Raw genomic sequence first — 24,252 nt, 5'->3', positions numbered from 1 at the left:
AAAGTGGCTGCCCTCAGACTTGAGCCCATGTTCTCACACCTGCCAGCTTGAGAATACATGCAATATAAACTTAGTGATGACAAGAGTCAGAATCATGGTGCAGTCAAGAATGTACGACCAAGAGATATCTCAGTGTTACAACTTTTGTTATGTTGGTTCAATAATTAATAGTGAGGGTGATGTTATGTGGGAAGGATCATTTTTGACTTCCATGTAGCTGATGTTATGTGGGTATGGTCATCCTGTTCACAAATAATAATACCATTTGGTCTGACTGTAAACATTTTCCTTGGCTTTGTCATGCTTTAATGTAGATATAATTATGGTGAACTCTGATAAAACATAGACCCCACTGCGGTCCTTTTTGTTTGGCCCCTTTGTGCATGTGTACCTCAACATGACCTATGATAGAGATACTTCAGCTTGCTTAGTGTTCTTTATTTGTGTGTTGGACATTGAATTGATACTTCTAGAACATATTTATTTCTTGTATATCATCAATTGTTCTCTTATTCACATAACCTGTTTTGTCAACAAGAATGTATAAAACTACTAATAATTGTTGTGCTGAAATTACTAGAGATTTGGTTAACTTAGAATAAGGTGGAACTAAAGGAAAGTTGTCTTGCGAAAACAAAAAGATTAGCAGATTGATTTTTTTTTTACTACTGACAGATCAGAAACATTTTATTAAGAATTATAAAATGGTATATAAGTAGTAAGTATTACGAGTAGAGCCTCTAGTCTCCCTCTTAATGTTACAAGTATCCCTTGAGCTCCCTCACCTCCAAATAGTTAAATTGGATATCAGATCTACATTCTTGTGTTATATATTTTGAGAATTGAGAGATTTTATCTTATTTGTCTTGCCTTTTATGCATCTTAGCATTCTTATATACAGCTTTTGCTCCATGGACAGTAACTTAGAAAAGCAGATTGTGTCCAAGTAGGGGAAGGCATTAGATAAAGAGGAAGGGGTTTTGAAATTAGTCTGTAAAATATTCAAATGAATCAAGCAGCAAAGTGATGTTTTTGGGTAGACCATAATTGTATGCTTGCTCTTTTAGAATTATGAAATTCTCTAATTTCTAGTTACGAATTGATTCCTTGTCAATTATATTTAGTTCATCCCATTCATTTGTCTTTACCAAGGTTCAAAGTATTGATACACCTAGTACACCTGAACATGTGTTTCTGGTGAGTGATACAATTTTTTTTTGTTTCATATTTTTATAGGGGGTTTCTAATACTTCTACTTAATGTTTAAAAATATCATAATTTCTGAATCAGCATTTTGGTGACCCTCCAGAATGATACATCATATCGATACTTTGAAACCTGACCTTAAAAACCTGGAATCCTGGCATATATCTATGTTTACTCTTGCCTAATTTTGAAAGAATAGTGCTATTATTATTTAGCTACCTTTAGTACTATTGGCAATGCATGGTTGTAACTTGTGATGATATATTCCATCTAATTAGTTTGAATACTTGAAATCAGATGTTAATTCCTAATTATCTGTTGCTTTTTCTTTTCTAGAAACTCAAACACCATCCTGCAATCAAACCTATATTGGAAGGTGGAACAGTTCTGCAATATGGTGCTCGAACTTTGAATGAAGGCGGTTTTCAGGTGCATCAAATAAACTTCTTGTCGGTAATATAAGGAGGGAGAACAAGAATTTGGTTCGGAGAACAGAGACAGTCTTCCTGCATATTTCATACATCCTTTGACTGGAATGGCCTCATTGCCAAAAATCAATTTAGTTTATCCTTATCATCCAATTCGTTGTATTGCATTGGATGATAATGAGAAGATTGCAACAACCCAAAAAGAGGCCATAGGTTAAGTTCTAGGGGCCATCGATGACTTGGTTTTGCTTCAATGCTGCCACAGTATGCAAGGGAGATTGTTTATGCCCTTCCCATTACCATCAAGTCTCTATTTGATCTGAGTTGTGGTGTTGATTTTCTGCTTCATGTAAATGGTTTTTATATCATGCAAATATGAATATGGTGCTAGTTACATTTCAGTCTATTCCCTATCCAGTTTTCCCGGGAGGAGCAATTGTGGGATGTTCTGTTGGCTTCTTAAATGTGCCAAAGATAAAGGGGACACATACTGCAATGAAATCAGGTATTACTCACTTCTTTATTGTTGAACACTTGATATGTCTTATGTTGGTTAGTTTTGATAACAACTAGATGCAAACATGATTCTTCAAATAATGAAGTATTTATATAAAACAAAGCAATATTGGATATTCCTATATCTATTCTATAAAATATGATCGATAGGGGAAAATGATAGAGAAAGTAATTGGATTTTGCATCCATTCTTTTTTTCTTGTTTCTTATCAAAGAAGAGAACCTGATAGAATTAAAAGCTAGGAATTCAGGAATTCACATACCTTATTTTTGAAATAGCTATAAATTCTACAAGTAATATCTATTATACATAATCACATACATGCACAGGCACAAATGTGCTTAAAAAGTTCTCAATATTGGCAAGATTTGGCAAAATGTACCTGAAATTTTCCCTTTTCACTAGGGAGTGGAATGAAATATTTCAAGAATCTTTTCTCCCTTATATATCTTATACATTGCTGATATATTGGTGATATTTTGAATTTCAATGATAAATTATACATTTAAGATTAAAATTGTATGCATATGTATAGTAACAAATAACAAGTAATAGGAATCAAAATGGGAATGATACATATAGAAGAGAAGATGACTAAAAGACTAAGGTCTTGTTCTTTTGGTTTGTTTTCAACCTCCGATGTCCTAAAAGCAAAATTTTTTAGACCAAACTATTCTTTTAATACCTCTTACTCTTATTTTTAGACTTCAGACATTAGACTTGACAACATTTTTACTTTTTGTCCCCAAAATGCCCTTCGTGCAATTTATTCATTATTTTTTATTAGTAACACACTCTTACTATACATTATTAAAATTTTATAAATAAAATACTAAAATATTATTTTAATATTATTACTATAATAATATTCTAATAACATAATGTTAAAATACAATGATATTAACATTATTGTATTTTTAAATCATATTAAAATAATATTTTAATTAAAACTAATATTTAAAATAATATAAAAATATTATTGTTTTAATATTTTAATAGTATTTTATTATGTTCTTAATTTTATGAATGTTATTAATATTTTATAATTATGTTATTATGTTATCTATATTTTATTAATTATATTATTATTTTGTTATTAATAATGTTAATTATCAATAACGGAAACATCCATTCTCATAATGAACTATGGGGGGAAAATGGTAAAGTAACCACTTTTAAATTCAGCATTCATATTTCTAAACAATATTCTCTGCATTCAGATATTTGATAAAACAAAAGGCACCAATTTTCAAAGTACTTTCTTTTAGAGCTTTTTAGCTTTTCAGACGTCAAACTTTAGACCAACAAAACAACACCTAAAAGGAGATAGATAGAGATGCCTATTCAAGTCTTTTAATGTTCTCTGATTTGATATACGCAGCAATGTTATCAATGTGGTGAAGTGATGACTAGTTGTTTAGCCTCTCTAGTAGATAATTAGCCATCAATAAAAAAAGATATGTTCTAAATTTAAGATATCGTGCAATCTCATAAGTTAGTTAACATAAACTACATTCATGCAAGAAAAGGATGATGTAAATATTTAGTTTAGTCATTGTTTTTTACATAGGAAAAAATTTCCAAGGAAAGAGAGCAACTTTGATTATTTGATGTGCCCTTTTCTTATAGCAACTCCATATCAACACACCACTGATTGGAAGAAAACTTAAAAGAATTCCTCCACTATATTCTCTTATTTTGTGCCTTTATTTCTATTTTATATAACGTCTGATCAAGTTCCATCATAAATACTTAAATCAACAGCATGAATATAAACAAAAGGCAATCATATTCTATATTGTTTCATATAATTAGAGATGCAAAAAAAAGCTCTAAAATGACTGTAGCTGACCTGTCTGACTAGTCACTTATACTAGTTGACCCATTTGATGCTTATTGTCCTAGGATACCACATTATGAGTATCAACCAACTAGTTAGTGATGCGCTTGGCTTGGCCTTCAACTGACTAGTTAGTCAACTAGTTGATGACTAGACAACGCTTTTGTAACACTTATATACAGTTGTTCGCTATGTTATCTTAATTTAAATATGCAACTATACCTTTTATTAACAAATTCTATGTTTTTGGTAATTCCCTGATTTCCTGAGATTATATATAAAGCTAAAGTAGTGAAATATCACTGAAATTCCTCCATCTCTGCATGGAAAAACATCCATTGATATCAAAATTGCAAACTTTGCAAACATTTCATATTATGATTTTTTTTGTGTGCCATCATATATCTATTGTCCCTTTTTAGTGGAACCTTCTTCTTACATTGATTATTATCAATTCATGTCATTTCTCTGGTATCATTGTTTAGCCACAATTCTCTGAATCAGTAAAAAATGGGGCTTATTGAGTTGTGATCTGTGGTTTTATAACCTTGGTTGTATGTCATATCAAACATTACTTGACGTAGGAATGCTAGCAGCAGAAGCTGTATTCCATACACTTCAAGAAGGTTCTAGTATGGAAGCATATTGGGACAATTTAAAGAAGTCATGGGTATGGGAGGAACTCTATAGAGCACGGAATTACCGTCCGGTTAGTATTTTGAAAAGATATAATCAACTAATCCCAACTATTCTTTTTCTCTTTGATTTTATGCCTTTTTTATGTTAACAAAATCATATTATATTAATCAAAATGATAGAAGATGTACATGGAAGGATGTATAATTAGATAATCCAAATTCTGTGATTATCAAATTCTGTATGAATATTGCATCATTTAAAAGATTCAGTTATGTTGGTTATATTTGTCTGTGCATATTAGAATATGTTTTGTATATCTCATTAAGATGCATTGGGAGTACTTACAAGACAAACTCAGATACATACAAAAGTTTGTTATACAAGTTATAAATATGATGTTTATGATGAAACTACTACTATATTACATTCCTTTCTTTCTTATTAAAAGTTTTTACTTTCTATAAAAAGAAAAAATGAACAGAAAATTGATATATAGAGTAGGCCATTTTTAGGGATTTTTTTTTTAGATTGAGTTTGCGTGATCACATAATTTTCAAGATGATAGGTAAAATTTCTTTTTTTACATGTTATATACTCGCTGTTTTTGGTCTTTCACAATGATTCAATTTTGATGGTTAGGTTCATCCTGTAGGAAAAATTGTATAAAGAATTTTCTATGGTTACATATGGCAGAAGTTTTCTAGAGGGCCTATATCAATAAAAATGTAATATATTGTGGGGTTCTGCATCATCAAGAAATCATTTTGTTATCTTGAAACATTTGAATTATTGTCCATTTTTGTAGTCACTTCTGTCTTTCAATTGGCTACACTTGAGCGACTACATGGTTCTCATCGTTTTATACTTAATGTTCCTTTTGGGAGTTCAAAAAACAAAGGAGAAAGAAAGAAAAGGAGACATTTTGTTATTGAATTTCTTGATTTGTAGGATGGTCAGAATCAGGATCATCCATCATTTTTTATTTTTATGTGGCAGCATACCAGCCCACTTATTGGTGGTTGATCTTTGAGAAATGCAAAAATTCTATGATGCAGAGCATTGTGAGATGCAATTTATCAGTCTTTTTCTTTTCAGTCTTTACATTCAACTTTTAGTGGTTCTATTTTTGTAGGCATTTGAGTATGGGATGATCCCAGGTTTGGCTTTATCTGCATTGGAACAGTAAGATATCACTACATCAAGTTTCCATTCTTCAAGAACTTTCTATCTTTTGTATTCGATGCTTATCTCTGATGGATCCACACTTGGTGGTTCTTTTCTTGTTGTCAGCTACATTCTGAAAGGAAGGTCTCCATTGACATTAAAGCATGGGAAACCTGATCATGAAGCAACTGATGTAAGTGTAGAGATTCGATGGGCTTACATGGGCTGATGCTTATTGTGGGGATCAGGTGTACTTTTGCATGATGTATCTTATACACAATATCATTTTTTCTGTACATCTCTTTTATTCTTGTAAGAGAAGGGCATAATGGTCCTTTTTCATTCTTTTATATCATTAGTATACAAAGTTTCCTTTTGGGTGTGTGACATTAAGCACACCCTAGGGGTGATCATGGTTTGGTTAACCAAACCATCGACCCTTTTTTTTTTGAAACCAAACCAGTACCACCATTTTTGAAAAACCGTAAACCGAAACCAAACCAAAACCAATTGGTTAACCGGTTGATTGGTTCGGTTCTTCAGTTTCTCGATTTTTATATTTACAATATATATTACGAATAATATATAATATATAATTTATTGTAAATATACTGTATATTATAAGTAGATAATTATAAATATAATATATATGCATATGTATTTATATATAGTGCATATAAATTTATGTTAATAGATAATATAATATAATATATACCGATCGGTTCTGTTAACCAGATTTTTCGGTTTAGTTTCCTCAGTTCTGTTCAGCTTTTCGGTTTTTTTGGCTTTTGTTGAGCACCCCTAGTACACCCTACTCAAACTGTTCTATTGCTCTATTCATACTGTGTTTTCATGGTATCGGAGCAGGTTTCTCAAACCCATTTTTGATTAAAGACCAAATCTTGGATTTTAAAAGGGATATTCCAGGACCTTCAGATCGTCTACTTTGCAGTCCTTTGGGAACCTTCAGGAGGCTGTATTGATCAGCACAAGTACTCGTATATTTCTCTGGAAAATTACTTTTCAGATTGGAGTTCTCTTTTTCCTCTCTATTAGATGATCCGATTAGGTTGGGGCTTGATATCTTGTCTTGCCCTAGCCTACTCTTTCTATTTGTCAATCTGGATTTTGAAGGGTTTTGATCCCTCTCTTCAAGTTGGAAAGCCTGCAACTTACCTTTTTTGGATTGGTACCTCTTGTTAGGTGTGAGCAAAAAAAAAAAACGAAAAACCGAATTGACCAAAACCGAACCGAAAATTCAGTTAAACAAACCGGTCGGTTCGGTTTCAGTTCAGTATTTAAAAAAAACCAAAGGTACCGGTTCGGCTTTGGTTAACCAAAATAGAAAACCGGTGGTTAACCGAAGCAATTGGTATACATATATTTATATATATTTTATGTATATTTATATATAGTATATATATATATATATATTTTTATATTTTCTATACATTGTAAATTAATAAATATGCATTATATATATTTATAGTATTTTATTATATACTTATATATTTTCTATAATAAATATTGTAAATAATAAAAAACCGACAAACCGAACCGACGGTTAACCAAACCGATCAACCGGTTAACCGATCGGCTTCGGTTACCAAAAACCAGTAACCCTAGTTCGGTTTCAAAAATTAACCCACGGTTCGGTTAACTGAACTGTGAGTGCCCCTACCTCTTGTTTCTGGTTATTGGAAGATTCTTTGGAAGGAATATATTCTGTTGTGTAGTGGTTTACTGAAACCCTTGTTGATTTGCTCAACTATCTTTGATTGGTTATAACTTGCTGAAATGGCCTTTGAAACGGGAGAAATACTGTTGGTTAATTTTCATGGAACTAACTATGCGCTCTAGAAATTCATTTCCAATTCCTTGTTGAAAGAAAGAAACTCTGGGGATATGTAGATAGTACGGGAAAGAAACTAGGTGAATCTGATTCTAAGAATCTGAAGGAATGGAAGATCGATAATGCTAGAGTTGTGTTGTGGCTTCTTGGTTCGATTGAAACCGATGTTGCTATTACCAATGAGAGGTTTCCAAACTGCTAGTGAGATGTTTGCCTATAGGAAAAAGGTATTCAATAATCTCACGCTAATTCTATATGTCTTCTTTTGGATTTAGTCCTTTAATTTATATGATTCTCTCTATAGATTCCAAATTTTTGGGTATTATTGAGAGGAGATGTGCACTTGACAATTATAGAGGAGTTGAAATGAGAGAACAGTTAGGAATCATCGATTGAAGAGTGATTCTGAATTGAACATTTATAGCATTTTTCTTGGGGGAGGAGTGGTTACAAAGGCCAAGAATACTATAACAGGTAGCATGGACAAGCAAGATTGGATAATTTACAATAAGGAAAAAATCAATTGATTGATGTTCTAGCGGTAAAAAATGACTCCCTCTGGAGTAATTGAATTGGTAGAATTGGAAGACACAGTGAGTGTTGAGCGAGAGGAGAAGGAGAAGAAGGGAAGAAGAAGAAGAAGAAGAAGAAGAAGAGGCTACAGAGTTAAGGCCTCAAAACTGAACAGCTTCAGTCGAGTAAAGCATTGTATTTATACTATACTGGCCGTACAACACAATAGGTCTACAAAATTACAAAAATACCCCTGTGGGTACTAAACCTGTATACAGAACATATAATACACCTGTCAACACTCCCCCTCAAGTTGGGGCATAGATATCAATCATGCCCAACTTGTCACAGAGACCTTGATGTCTGAAATGGCTTAGCCCTTTTGTGAAGATGTCTGTTAGTTGGTCTTCAGAGCTGATGTATGGAGTGCATACTTCGCCTGTGATGATTTTCTCTCTGATAAAGTGCTTGTCAACCTCAATGTGCTTTGTTCTGTCATATAGTACCGGATTGGCAGCAATACTTATAGCTGCCTTGTTGTCACAGAGTAGAGTTATGGGTTTATCAACTGGAAAACCCCACTCTCCCAATAGATTCCTTATCCACATACATTCGGCAACTCCGTGTGCCATTGCATGGTACTCAGCTTCAGCACTGGATCTAGCAACCACGGTTTGCTTCTTACTCCACTAGTAGACCTTCTGTCACATTGAGATCCAGCCCAATCCGCATCTGTGTAAATTTCAACTCTCAAATGCCCATGTTTCTGGAATAATAAGCCAGCACCCAGGAACTTCTTAAGATACCGCATTATTCTCTCTACTACTTCAAAATGAGTGGACCTAGGTGCATGCATGAACTGGCTGAGGACACCAACAGCATATGCTATGTCTGGACGAGTCATACAGAGGTACAGCAATCTCCCTACCAGCCTCTGAAATTGCTTCACATCCTTAAGAGGTTCACCTTGGTTGTCACTTAACTTATGGTTGGGGTCAATAGGAGAGTCAGTTAGTTTAACCCCAATCTTTCCAATGTCCTTAAGCAAATCTAGGACATATTTCTTTTGGGAGATGAAGATACCCTTTTTTGATCGGGCAACCTCAATTCCAAGGAAGTATTTGGCGGGTCCTAGATCTTTCACTTCGAACTGAGTGGCAAGGAAGCCCTTCAAACTTTGAATTTCATCCTTCCAGTCGCCAGTAACAATTATGTCATCCACATATACTATTAGGGCAGCCATTTTACCTTCTACTCTTTTTACAAACAGTGTGTGATCTGACTGACATTGCTTGTATCCCCTCTGTTGAACTGCAATATGAAATCTGCTGAACCAAGCTCTTGGTGATTGCTTCAGCCCATATAAAGACTTCTTAAACTTGCATACCTTTTGTTCACTTCCTTGAGCAAAAAAACCGGGGGGTTGAACCATATAAACTTCCTCTTCAAGGTCACCATTCAAGAAGGCATTCTTGATGTCGAGCTGATGTAGATCCCAATTCAGATTGGCAGCAAGAGAAAAAAGGACTCTAATAGAGTTCATTTTGGCTACAAGGGCAAAGGTTTCTGCATAATCAACCCCATATACTTGAGTAAAACCCTTTGCCACTAAACGAGCTTTATACCTCTCCACGGCTCCATCAGCCCCATGCTTAACAGTGAACACCCATTTACATCCAACTGGATCTTTTCCCTTAGGGAGATCAACAAGCTCCCACGTGCCATTCTTATGAAGAGCATCAATTTCTTCCTTCATGGCATTTGTCCATTCTGGTACTGAGAGAGCCTCTACCACATTCTTGGGAATAGGGATACTGTCAATGGAGGTAAGGAAGGCACAAAATGAAGGTGAGATATTCTCATAGGAAACAAAGTTGAAAATGGGGTGTTTAGTGGTGCACGACCTAACACCTTTCCTGTGGGCAATGGGAAGGTCAAGATCATTAGCAACAGGGAGGTTGGGAGTCAAGTTACCTGAGTGAGTATGATCTTCCCCCAAGGAATTTGATGGCATTTGAAGTACGGCTTCTGGATTCTCCACAGCTCTTGAATCTGGTTGGCCTTTACGACGACGAGAAAAAACACGGAAAGGAGGAGGATCGGAAGGAGAAGGGGGAGAAGGAGAAGGAGTAGGAAGAGGAGGAAGCTGAACCAGTTTCTCCTCATTCCTACACTCTCCCTGAGGAGAAACAGGAAAGAAGGGCTCATCTTCAAAGAAGGTAACATCCATGGAGACATAGAATTTCCGAGAAACAGGATCAAAGCAACGATACCCTTTCTGAGAGAATGAGTAGCCAAGAAATATGCACGGGATAGCACGAGAGTCCAATTTCCCTCGGGTGGGAGATAGGTTTTGGACAAAACACCGACAACCAAAAACACGAGGAGGAATAGAAAGAAGAGGGGCTTTAGGGAAGAGAAGCTGATGTGGGGCTTTGTACTCTAACCAACGAGAGGGCATTCGGTTAATGAGGTATATAGAACAAAGGACTGCCTCAAGCCAAAAACGTTTGGGAACATTCATGTGGAGTAGTAAACCCCGTGCCACTTCAAGAAGGTGTCAGTTCTTCCGTTTAGCCACACCATTTTGTTGTGGTGTGCGGGCACAAGAGCTCCGGTGAAGTGAGCCATGTGAAGCAAAGAACTCCGTGAGGTCACTATGAAAGAATTCTTTTGCATTGTCTGATTGAAATATTTGGATTTCGGTCTAAAATTGGGTGAAGACCATCCACTAAAAATCTTGGATAATTTTTGGTACTTCCTCACGGGTCCGCATTGGATATAAGTGTATCTGGAATAATCGTCAATGAAGGTAATGAAGTACTTGTAGCCACTCTTAGAAGGTAAAGTAACAAGGCCCCACACATCAGAATGCACAATGTGAAAAGGAAACTCAGATTTACTATTTCTTTGAGGGAATTGAGTTCTACAATGCTTGCTTAACTGACACGTTTGACAAGAAAAATTAGAAACAGACACAGACTTGCACAGTTCTGGGAAGACAACTTTTAAGGACTCAAAAGACAAATGACCCAGACGACAATGCCACAAATACATTTTACTCTTTCTGAATTGACTCATAGACTCTATAACATGAAGGCCAGCCGTATTCTCCAGCATATAGAGTCCATCAACCATACATCCCCTACCAATCATCCTCCTCGAGGCCAGATCCTGGATCACACAATGAGAAGGGAAAAAAGTCACAGAACAGTTTAAGGAATTTGTAACACTAGTGACTGAAAACAAATTCATAGGGAATTTTGGAACATGAAGAACATTAGAAAGAGTAAGGCCGAGAGGAAGAGAGAGAGTTCCTTGACCAGCTATGGAGGTGAATGATCCATCAGCTAATCTCACTTTATCTCTTCCGGAAAGGGGATGATAAGTTTGAAAATAAGAGGACATACTAGTCATGTGTTTTGACGCTCCAGAATCAATGATCCATGGAGAGTCAAGGTCGTGAGAAGCAACATGGAAAGTTGTGGTAGGATTACCTGATGTGGATGCAAAAGAGGTGGTGGGAGGAGCATCCAACTGGCGAATTGCACTACCATAAAGCTCCAAATGGTCACGGAAGGAGTTTACAATATCCTCCCTTGGGTCAGATCCAGAGTAGCTATGTTGGCCATGTGGTGTTTGAGTCACAGTAGAAGTGGAGGGCTGATTCTCCCGAGTAACCATATTGGCCATGTGGTGTTTCTTGGTACCTTGTTGCCCGGGTCTTCTACTTACATCTGAGCCTTGCTTCTTAGGTAAATCCTGAGCCCACTTTGGTTTCCCATGGAGATCCCAACAAATATCTTTGGTGTGCCGGGGCTTTTGACAATTGGTGCACCACAATTTTTCCTTATCTTCTGCTTTCTTCTGGAGATCCCCTCTTGAAAGAAGGTCCACCACTAGTAGAGGAATCCCCCTTTGCCGCCAACACAATTGCATCCCCTCCGGTGTTGTTCATCAAGTTTCTTCTGCTCTCTTCAGACTGGACAAGAGCATAGACCTCCTGAATTGAAGGAAGATCCTTAGAACTTAGAATTTGTACTCTGATGGATTCATAGATAGGATTGAGACCATGTAAAAAAGCCAACACTCTTTGCTGTGAGACAAGTTTCTTATCCAATTTTGCATCTTCATCACATGGAGATCAAAAGCCAAGACATAATCATACCGTTCTCTTAATCCCATCTCTCATGTTCTGCATTTCCAGAAGGTGGTTCTTTGATTCTTCCATTTATGTAGCCTATTTTTCCCCTTGCAGTTATGTATAGCTTGATCCCCCTTGACCACTCTAGGTAGTTTAACCCATCAAGAGGAACAACAGCCATGGGGAAGGATAGGTCATTGTTCCCACTCGTTCCATTCAGCATTGTGGAGATCCTGGATGTAGCTGAATTTTCAGTATTCATGATTCTAGGTTTAGAGATACACAAGAACAACAGCACACTGCCTTACAGAGCTGCTACAGTCCACAACAATACACTTGCTGATTTTCGGTTTCACAGAGAACCAAGCACAAACACTGCGGCTGCAGTACTAGGATGTATGACCTCACTGTGTAGGAGTCCACAGAACAATATATGAACTGCTCTTGCAGTGTAACCAGGTCTGAATGATCTACAGTTTTACAACTTCAATACAGCTTCTCAACCAAGAGAGAAAAAAAAAACTCAGTAGAAACAGCAATACAAGTGGTGGTGCACCACACCTAATCGGCTGATATCCACTTTCCAGGGCAGCTGAACAGTCACTTAGGGTCTAGGGTTCAACAACAGTCCCTTGGAGAGTTGAATAGAGCAACACACAATCGGAGGAAGGGGAACAGTCCCTACACAGATTTTGGGACATTAACAGTCATGCAAGAAGAGAGCCATAAACAGGAAAAAAGTTTCAGTACCTATGTCACCCGAACTGTGAATAGGTAGAACAGTCATGGATTCGAACTTCTCTTCAGGTCAGAACCTTCCTTCGTACATCTGGGATGGATTTCCATAGACTTCTTAGCCGAGCAACACCAGCTACCAGCACCTAAGGCTGGAAGTTGAATAGTCAGTAGCAGAACCCTTTTTTCTGCGCCAGGAAGATGAACAGTCAGCTTTCATGTAGCAGAACCCAACTCGACAGTGGAGACAATCCGCAGCACTAGAGAATGCTTCCTCTCCTTGTCTTCGAGCATCAGGACTATAGCTTCTACGCAGCAGTGGAGAGAGACCTCAGCTGGTTGTTTTCCAGGCCTGAACAGTCCTGCTCTGATACCATGTTGAGCAGGAGGAGAAGGAGAAGAAGAAGGGAAGGAGGAAGAAGAAGAAGAAGAAGAAGAAGAAGAAGAAGAGGCTACAGAGTTAAGGCCTCAAAACTGAACAGCTTCAGTCGAGTGAAGCATTGTATTTATACTATACTGGCCGTACAACACAATAGGTCTACAAAATTACAAAAATATCCCTGCGGGTACTAAACCTGTATACAAAACATATAATACACCTGTCAACAGTGAGCAAGTAGAAGAAAGGGTGAAGAAGCAAAGGAAGAGATGATGCATCTAAAGGAGGCTCCAAAGTGAGAGAATGAAGAGGCTGTAGAACTAGATCTCACTATTATAAATCCTCTGGCCTTTGGGGTGTTGGGATTGGAGTTAAAGTGGTGGAAGGAGGCGGTTTGTGTGGTTTATTTGAAGGGTACTTCAAGTGGGTTCTGGATAGGGTTGAGTGGTTTCCTTGTGGGGGGTTTGTGGTCTTTGTTCTTGGATGGGATGTGTTGGAAAACGTGGGGTTACTGGTGCAGATCTATATTTGGTAGTTGTGTAAAAATAGAATTGTATATATTCCTAGGATTGTGGAAGGATTGATTTAGAAAGTTTTTCTTTCTATTTCTTTCTTTCTATTCTTGTACTTTCTATTTTCTTTTCTTTCTAATTTTTCTACTTTCTATTTTCTTTTCTTTCTATTTATTGCAGTAGCTTACTGTATAAATATGCCGATTGGCAATAGAATGAAATACATCAGTATTCTACCATTCCAAAACATGGTATCAGAGCTCTAGTTTTGTCAACCTTGAGATTTTTTTCGGCCTTCATTGCCAGTTTTTCGTGTTTTTATCTTCTGGCCTTCAGTGTTGATCTATAACCAGAAGTGTTCCTTTATTCTCCTTTATTCTAGCCAGTTCTTCCCTCCTTTATTCTCCTTTCCTGCTGGCCTTATTTTTCTTCCATTAACAATGTCCGACATGACTGCAACAAGTGCTCCCGTCCAAACCAATGAAGGAGCAACAAATTCTCATCCTCACACTGGTGATTTGCAGAATATTCAGACAACATATAGACTGAATGGCCAGAACTACTTGAAGTGGTCACAACTAGTGCGTACCTATTTGAAGGGAAAAGGAAAAATTAGTCACCTTCTTGGAACAGGGCCAAAGTTGGGCGAGCCAAATTTTGATGCTTGGGACGAAGAGGACTCCATGATTATGTCATGGTTGTGGAGTTCAATGACACCCGAGATCAGTGATACTTGTATGTTTCTTCCCTCTGCAAAGGCTATTTGGAATGATGTCCGACAAACCTATTCCAAAGCCCATGACGCTGCTCGTGTCTATGAGGTCAAAGTGAAGGCAGTGGCGGCCAAACAAGGGAGCAGAAGTGTTACAGAGTATGCAAATCTGCTGCAAAATTTATGGCATGAGCTTGATCATTATCGGGTTCTTGAGACAAAGCGCTCTGATGATGCTGTGATCTTGAAGAATTTTATTGAAAGAAATAGGGTGTATGATTTTTAGGTCGGACTGAATGCTGAATTTGATCAGGTCCGAATACAAATTCTTGGCAAAGAAGAAGTGCCTCTATTGAATGAAGTCGTAGCCCTTGTTAGAGCTGAGGAAAGCCGCCGTGGAATCATGCTTAAGCCTAAAGATCCCGAAGGCTCAGCCATGGTGGCAAGGGGAGGAAGTTACAGTGGTTCAAAGGGTGAGAACAATCACAACTTGGCTCGTGACACAACTACCCGTGACTCTAACGATAGCCTCTGGTGCACCTATTGCAAGAAGCCCAAACACACAAAAGATCGGTGCTGGAAACTTCATGGGAAACCTCCCACATCCAGCAAGGAATGGGGAAATTGAGGAGTTTCAAAAGGAGTTCAACAGGCCCATAATGTCTCCACAACCCCGCAGCAAGAACACTCAAGTCAGGGACCATTTAATGATGAAGAAATTGAAAGGCTAAGGAGCTTCCTGAAATCCTTGAAACCAGGAAGTGGTTCTACCTCTCTTGCTCTCTCAGGTGAGTCTTTATCTCTAGGATTACATGCCTCGGCTAGTGTTTTTCCATGGATTCTTGATTCTGGAGCTACTGACCACATGACACCCTCTTCACTACATTTTCTCACCTATACACCCTGTCCTAGTAATAGAAAAATTTCTGTTGCTGATGGTTCTTTCACCATAGTGGTAGGGATTGGGAATATTCAAATTACTCCATCCCTATTGCTTAAAAATGTGCTTCATGTTCCTAAGTTATCCACTAGCCTTATCTCTATACATAAACTCACACAGGATGTGAACTGCAATGTTGTGTTCTTTCCTTCTTACTGTGTATTTCAGGACCAGGTTTCGGGGAAGAAGATTGGACTTGCTAAGGAAAGGGATGGACTCTACTACCTTGAAGCAACCAGCAAACCATCTCACATTGTTATGCATGTCACACACGAGTCATTCTTATCTACCTCCAATAAAGATTTAATTTTGCGTCATCACTTCCGTTTCAGTCATCCTTCATTTCCTATTTTAAAAACAATGCTTCCTTCCTTGTTTAAAGGAATTGATGTTGAAACCTTTCATTGTGATGTTTGTGAACTTGCTAAGCACAAAAGGGTTTCTTTCCCAATCAGCAATAAAAGATCTTTAACTCCTTTTTATTTGATTCATTCGGATATATGGGGCCCTTCTCAAATTCCCAACATTACTAGTTCTAGATGGTTTGTCACCTTTATTGACGATTGCACTAGGGTCACATGGATCTTTCTTCTTAAGTCTAAATCTGATGTGGGTACCATTCTTCCCAACTTTCATAACATGGTCCAAACTCAGTTTGGTGTGAGAATTAAAAGGTTTCGATCTGATAATGCTACAGATTATTTTAATCAGAATTTGTCCCCATTTTTTCAGAAAGAAGGCATTGTGCATGAATCCTCTTGTGTTAACACTCCCCAACAGAATGGGATAGTTGAGTGGAAAATGGCCATCTTTTGCAAACCACCCGAGCCTTTCTCTTTCAAAACCAGGTGCCAAAACAATATTGGGGGGAAGCTGTCCTTATTGCTACATACACCATAAATAGACTACCATCTAAAGTTCTTGACAACCGAAGCCCAATACAAGTCCTTTCTCAATTCTACACTGATATTCGAACCTCAAATAATCTCACACCAAGAATTTTTGGCTGCACTGCCTTTGTTCATGTCCATAATAAGGGAAAATTGGATCCACGAGCAATCAGGTGTGTCTTCTTAGGATATTCCCCAACTCAGAAAGGTTATAAATGTTATCATCCAGCCACCAGAAAATTTTACACCTCCATCGATGTCACATTTGAGGAATCCTTTTCACTCAACCTTATCTTCAGGGGGAGCCCTCATTAATGGAAGATAAGGCCTCAGATCTACTCTCCTTAAATGTATTACCCTCCTCACAGTCATCCAACCGTCAAGAATCACATCCCTCTGAGTCACAATCCTCTAAGCCCCACATTCCCGAGTCTCAACAAGAGTCAAACAACTCGATCATTGAACCAAATTCAGACACTATTAACCCCACCAATGTTGTGCATGATGATGTGAGATATATGCAGGTTTACTCTAGGAGAAGAAATCTAGATCCTCAACTTGTGCAAGTCCAAGATTCAATTCCTAATCCTGGAACTGAGGGATATGCAGAACCTGAACCTGCACCTTCACATCCTGAGTATAACCTACAAATTGCACTGAGAAAAGGAACCAGAGAATGTACCAAACGCCCATTGTACCCTTTAGCCAGATCTGTGTCGTTCTAAAGATTCTCTAAATCCCATAAAAGTTTTCTAGCCAGCCTTAACACCATTCCAATTCCTAATACTCTAGCCGAGGCACTTTCTAATAAGGAGTGGAGAAAAGCCATGAGAGTGGAAATGGAGGCACTAGAAAAGAACAACACATGGGAAGTTGTGGATCTACCAAGAAACAAGAAGACTGTAGGTTGTAAATGGGTGTTCACAATTAAGTACAAATCTGATGGGTCGTTAGAAAGGTACAAAGCACGACTGGTAGCCAAGGGATATACACAGACTTATGGGGTAGATTATCAAGAAACTTTTGCCCCAGTAGCTAAAATGAATACAGTAAGAGTGTTGCTGTCTTTGGCTGCTAACTATAATTGGGATTTGCAACAGTTTGATGTAAAGAATGCATTTCTCCATGGTGATCTAGAAGAGGAGATATACATGGACATTCCACCGGGTTTTGGAGAAGGCATTAAGGGGAACAAAGTTTGTAGGTTGAAGAAAGCATTGTACGGCCTCAAACAATCTCCGAGAGCATGGTTTGGAAGGTTTACAAAGGTGATGCTTAGTACAGGTTACAAGCAAAGTCAAGGTGACCACACATTGTTTATCAAACACACAGCCTCAGGGGGAGTTACTGCACTATTAGTCTATGTGGACGATATAATCGTTACTGGGAATGATAAAAAGGAGAAGGAAGCATTGAAAAACTGCCTTTCCAGAGAATTTGAGATAAAAGACTTGGGGAGACTAAAGTATTTTCTCGGAATTGAAGTTGCACATTCTAAACAAGGCATCTTTATCTCTCAACAAAAGTATGTTGTTGATCTTTTGTATCAAACACACAGCCTCAGGGGGAGTTACTGCACTATTAGTCTATGTGGACGATATAATCGTTACTGGGAATGATAAAAAGGAGAAGGAAGCATTGAAAAACTGCCTTTCCAGAGAATTTGAGATAAAAGACTTGGGGAGACTAAAGTATTTTCTCGGAATTGAAGTTGCACATTCTAAACAAGGCATCTTTATCTCTCAACAAAAGTATGTTGTTGATCTTTTGAGAGAAACAGGAAATATGGCATGTAAACCAACTTCCACGCCTGTAGATCCCAATCATAAACTTGGAGAAGCCAGCGAGAATGCAAGTGTAGACAAGGAGATGTTCCAAAGACTGGTTGGAAAACTCATTTATCTTGCACATACACGGCCAAATATTGCATACGATGTAAGTGTAATAAGTCAGTTTATGCATAATCCTAAAGAAGTTCATCTGCAGGCTGCTCATCGAATTCTGCACTATTTGAAAGCCAATCCAGGAAAAGGAATTTTATTCTGCACTATACAGATGCCGATTATGCAGGATCTCCAGTAGATAGATGGTCCACTTCCGGTTACTGTACCTTCTTGGGAGGAAACTTAGTCACTTGAAGGAGTAAGAAGCAAAATGTAGTGGCTCGGTCAAGTGCAGAGGCAGAATTCAGGGCTATGGCACAAGGAGTGTGTGAATTACTCTGGTTGAAGATAATTTTAGAAGACCTGAAGATTCCACGAGAAGAGCCTATGAAACTATATTGTGATAACAAGTCAGTCATCAATATTGCTCACAATTCTGTTCAACATGACAGGACGAAGCACATCGAAATTGACCGACACTTTATAAAAGAGAAACTGGACAGCAAGTTGATTTGCACTCCCTATGTGTCTACAAAAGGACAACTGGCCGATGTACTTACTAAAGGGCTCAATAATACAGACTTTCGAAGAATTATAGCCAAGCTGGGAATGGAGGATCTCTATTCACCAACTTGAGGGGGAGTGTTGGAAAACGTGGGGTTACTGGTGCAGATCTATATTTGGTAGTTGTGTAAAAATAGAATTGTATATATTCCTAGGATTGTGGAAGGATTGATTTAGAAAGTTTTTCTTTCTATTTCTTTCTTTCTATTCTTATACTTTCTATTTTCTTTTCTTTCTATTTTTCTACTTTCTATTTTCTTTTCTTTCTATTTTTTTTCCTTTCTATTTATTGCAGCAGCTTACTGTATAAATATGCCGATTGGCAATAGAATGAAATACATCAGTATTCTACCATTCCAAAACAGGATGTCTATGCCTTTTGGTTGGGTTTTATCTTGATTTGAGGCTTTCATGTATATCAGAGGTTTATAAGACATTGCAAGGCAGAGATTGAGGTTTTTCTTCTTGCCTCCTTTTTTGTACTCCTTGTGTAGCTTATATTTGTATATTGTTATTTTACCGGTCAGGAGAAAAAAATAAATAAAAACTAGTAGGGCTCCTTTGCTTAGGGGTCCTTTCCTTTTCTGATTCACTCACTGGGAATAAAGTGCATAGAGAGCATTTGTTGGGGGCTCGAGGGGCTAAGCAGTAGATTGCCCTTTATGTTCTGAATTATAGTTTTTTTTTGAAGAGTAAAATAAAATTCATTAAACAAAGAAGAGGAAACAAACCCAAATAACCAACAAAGATCTCAATAGTCCCAGACTAAAACCCATAAAACCACAACTGACAACACTTGAAGCTTTTCTCAAACCAATCGCAAGCACAACCCAAGAAAACGAGCCAGAAACCCATGTGAGCAAAAGCATCCAAATCACCCCTAACCAGAAACTTAAACACTCCTTGCTCCACGACCAAGACCTCAATCTTCCACCACGAACTCATCCTCCCAACTTGAAATATCTTCATCCCACCACTAGTCGCCTTCTCGATGAGTTTCTTTATTCATCTTCTCTTCCCATTTCCTTCTTTCAAACTCCTCAAAAGCCCTTCTAGCAAACTCCTCACCACCCTAGAAAAACAAACCCAAGCTCTTTCCAATCATGACCTCTCTACCCACCAAATTCTGAAGGGTCCCACTCCCTGTCCTAATATCAACGCCCCCGTCTTTTTGCATTGTCTTGCTCTTACCAGAAGCAAAGTTGTCAACATTCAGGTTGTCCTTCTGTTGCTTCTCTCCTGAATAGGAAGACACAGGCTGGCTTTGCGCCATTGTCCCCCTGTTTTCAGTGCCAGATGACCTGCTGCCTCTTAATTTTTCCTTTTATAAACCTATTTGTAGTTTTTCGTGGGGCCTGCTCCTGCCAGGCCAAGGTTTAGCCTGGAGAATACCTTCGTCACATGCACTGCATTAAGAGTCTTCAGGCTACGAGATTTCTTGTTGATCACCTCGCTTTTTCATCAATCTTGCTCCTACGGCCCAGATCAACCCCCAATCTTCCTGCCATCACCTCTCCGGATTGAAAGCTATCCTCATCGTAACTCCACTCTAGGCTCCCCACACCTTCTCCATCACCTGTTTCCCCTCTCCTTATTCTCATTGTTCATCACCTACAGAGACACACCCTTCCCCAATCTCCTTCTCCCCGCAGGAAGAATCACTCCCGGAGTCAATACATCACACTTTACAGATTCCAGTCTGCACCTATCTGAAACTTCGGATGCAGCAGAATCACAAAGAAACTCTGCACCTCCGTCACCCATGGCACAGCTATCAGGCTCTTTATCCTCTAAAATCCCAGGGCTGCTTGCATGATCTATGCTTGTTTCTCCAATAAAACTCTTCTTCCCACTCTTGTCATACTTGACAGCCACCCATATCCATGTTTCTCCCTTGCTTTTTCATCTCCTATTGAGGCCAATAAAATTGAGCATGAAGCAATTTCCTTTTTTTTTTTTTTGGTTGCTGATTAGGATGTTATTCCCATTGATTGTCAGGGGTTGCCATACCCTTGTAAAGTCAATCTAAAGGATATTTACCTCTCTCCTCTTGTTTCTTCTTATGCTTGTAATATAAACTTTGAGGAGCTGATTTTCACCAGATTGATTTGTTCGTTTAGCTTTTCTCATAAAATTCATTGATAAAATTATGAGTTTGTCTCTTACTATGCCTAAAAGTTTTTTATTCATTCTTCTTGAATCACGAAATGTTTGAAAGTTGTATGTTGTGTAAACTTTTGCTACTTGGATGGGTAGGATATAGATACATTAGTGAACACATTAAGTTGTAAATTCGCACCTTTGATGAATGCTGATGTCTTTTTTTATTATTTTTAACATTTGTTTGGGCTTCTACATAACAGTTAGATGCCTTTTGTATCAGATACCAATTACTTTGCTCTCTCATGTGCAGGTTGCAAGTGTACACTCTCCGATTCACTACTCAAAGCCAGATGGATTGGTGTCATTTGATGTTCCAACCTCTTTATACAGGTCTGATGGTTACGATGGTTACCTATTCCTCTATATATGCATTAACTCTTATTAGCTACTTAATTGTCTTCTTTGGATTTATTTATGTGTTGTAGGAAAATGAAAATCCTTTTCAGCCTTATGTTGAGCATTAGCAACTGGTACTATTGAAGAAAAAATTTAGTATAGTTGTGCTAGGAGGATTACTAACATCAGGACATCCACATGTCCAACTGCTATCTGGCCTACAGTCATAGAGTCATTTTCTGTAATCATGACTTTTTTCCAAAAAAAAAAAACCTTTTTTCCAGCCTTGGGTCTGTAGCATTGGCAGCTGGGACTTGTGAAGAGAAAATCTATGATAGTTGTGCTAGGATGAATACTAAGGTCAGGAAACCCAGAATCTGACCTGCAGCCATTTCTGATGATCATAATTTCTTTTTGCCCCCAACTCATAGGCTGTCATTAGTTTTATTGCTATGAAGATAACTTGACAAGCTCGGAAGCCCGTAGTCTCTAAATAATGCTGAGCAATTTTGCTAATTGCTGTGAGTGTTGATATGCAAGCTTGTTTGTAATCAGGGGCGTTTTTGTTATTCAATATGAGCTATCTATCTCTCTACCAATCAAGGGTATCTTTGTAATTTTGTCCACAACTATATAATCTAATGAATGGGGTGTGTTCTCACTTTTACTGCCCTAACTCTTCCTCTTTTCTTCTCTCATACTTCCCTCCTATTTTTCTTATTCTTTTCTTGCTTTTTGCCTTCATTTTTCTTTAATGTTTTCTCACTACTTGGTATCAAAGCAGGGGGAAGCTCATTTTTTGGTGTTTTGGAGAACCTCAGCTAGGGATGATGTCATCATGTCTGTGTGATGACATCAGAAAACTGTATTGAAAACCTCTTTTTTATAATAAAAGAAAATTTCATAAGAGAAAAAAGAGAATACAACAGAAAGGTGACAAGCTATCACCCGAGAGAAAAAGAACTCCGACTGAACTACATCAAGCAACCACAGAAAACAAAAGAACTCCTAACATACAAAACAATGCTAACCTCCCACAAACCTCCAATCTCCATCACCACCCCCGAACAACATGCCCGACTCCAACAAAACAAAACAAAGACAATTTGGTGCTACAGGAGTAAAATGAAAAAAATTTACTTAGCTAACCAGGAATATGAATTTAAGGATACAATGGGTGAGAAGATCAGCAAATGGGATGGCGGATGCTTTGTCTAAACAAGGGGTGGACAGGTCTATTTTATTCAAGGCACAGTTGTAATATGTTCTTATTTGTATGAGAGATAGTAGCTCGTGCCTCTATGAGGGATGATTGTAAAGTCTTTACATTACGTATTTTAATAAAACTCTAATTATTCATAAAAAAAAGCAAAACAAAACAAAGACAGCATACAAATGTCATACAATGGATGATCGACAATCTACTTCAGGTTATTGCACTTTTCTGGAGAAGCAACAAACAATCTATTATGGCTCAATCAAGTGCAAAGGCAGACTATTGAGCATTTGGCTCATGGAATATCGGAGTTATTATGGTTGAAGAACCTGTTGATTGAAATTGGGTTACAATTTGACACTTCCCTGAAGTTATATTGTGACAACCAAGCAACTATAAGTATTGCTCTCAATCTTGTCCAGCATAACCGTACAAAGCACATTGAGGTTGATAGACATTTTATTAAGAAAAGAGTGGCTAATGGTGAAATCTGCTTACCATTTGTTAGGTCAGGATATCAATTTGCGGACTCTCTCAACAAAAGTTTTCTCAATCTAAATTGGAAAACAATCTTGGCAAGCTAGGCATGATTGACATCTATGCTCATCTTGAGGGGGAGTGTTGTGAGTGTTGATAAGTAAGCTCATATGTACTCAGGGGCATTTTTGTCATGCCATATGGGCTATCTATCTCTCTAATAATCAGGGGTATCTTTGTAATATTCCCATGATTATATAATTTAATGAATGGAGTATGGCCCTCAATTTTGCTGCCCTAACTCTTCGTCTTTTCTTCCCCTTCTACTTCTCTCTTATTGTTCTTCTTTTCTTCCTTCTTGCTTTCATTTTTCTTTAATCTTTTCTCACTACTCTAATCCATGGTTCGCAATATCAGCGATATTTGGCAAATTATCCCTAATATATTCCTTTTTGCTAAGTGGTGATATGAAATTTTTCGGGAATCTTTTCTTCCAAATATCTTTGATATTTTGTTGATATGTCAGCGATATTTCAGATTTCATTGATATACTATATATTTAAGGTTTAAAATTTTAGAATATTATTAAAAACTTCCGATATTTTATTATAATCATCATAATTCTTTAAAAGTATTTTCCTAAAAGAACCAATGGAGAATTTGTGACTGGACAATTGGCTTACTATTTTCATATGATTCACTTACTAAGTCACTATAATTCAAAAGAAGTAGAAAAATGCATATAACTACGAAAGAGTGTTCTCAATATAATCCAAACTGTAGTAACAAAAAAGATAAAAGTCAAAATGCCAAGTAATTGACATATTAAATGAAGAGAAGGTGGTTAAAAGGCAAAAAGGGAGATAGAGAAAGGTACCTATTAAAGTCTCTTAATTTTCTCCTATTTGATTTATACAGTTCTTTGCTATAGCTGTGCAATTATATTTTTTATAATGATTTGTTAAAGATTTATTAACTAATTCTGTGTTTCTAGAAAACTTGCCTGGTATTTTAGATTTTCCAAATATCTTAGCGGAATTAGCAAAATATCTCTGAGATATCTGCATCTCTACATTGGTGAAATGCCCATTGATATCAAAATTACAAACCATGCTCTAATCAAACCCCAAAGAAATGAATAT

The 24,252-nt window shown here is 37.4% G+C and overlaps 1 protein-coding gene across 2 annotated transcripts in view; it reads left to right on the top strand.

Moving 5' to 3' along the window:
- ETFQO (electron-transfer flavoprotein:ubiquinone oxidoreductase) overlaps positions 1 to 24,252 on the top strand; it is a 60,245-nt gene that overhangs the window by 33,479 nt on the left and 2,514 nt on the right. The window contains exons 10-15 of one of the 2 annotated variants that reach the window (XM_010260221.3): positions 1,543 to 1,635; positions 2,037 to 2,139; positions 4,576 to 4,700; positions 5,763 to 5,812; positions 5,921 to 5,987; positions 21,332 to 21,411. In XM_010260221.3, coding sequence (XP_010258523.1) covers positions 1,543 to 1,635; positions 2,037 to 2,139; positions 4,576 to 4,700; positions 5,763 to 5,812; positions 5,921 to 5,987; positions 21,332 to 21,411 — 518 coding nt within the window. Of the gene's footprint in view, positions 1 to 1,542; positions 1,636 to 2,036; positions 2,140 to 4,575; positions 4,701 to 5,762; positions 5,813 to 5,920; positions 6,043 to 21,331; positions 21,412 to 24,252 lie in introns of those variants that run through there. The other variant, XM_088891001.1, reaches the window with a different exon arrangement.

This window comes from Nelumbo nucifera, chromosome 7 (assembly GCF_055504915.1).
Source record: "Nelumbo nucifera cultivar China Antique chromosome 7, China Antique-T2T, whole genome shotgun sequence".
Lineage (NCBI taxonomy): Eukaryota > Viridiplantae > Streptophyta > Magnoliopsida > Proteales > Nelumbonaceae > Nelumbo > Nelumbo nucifera.
Note: the sequence above shows the minus strand (reverse complement) of the source record. Positions and strands in the feature narration are given on the sequence as shown.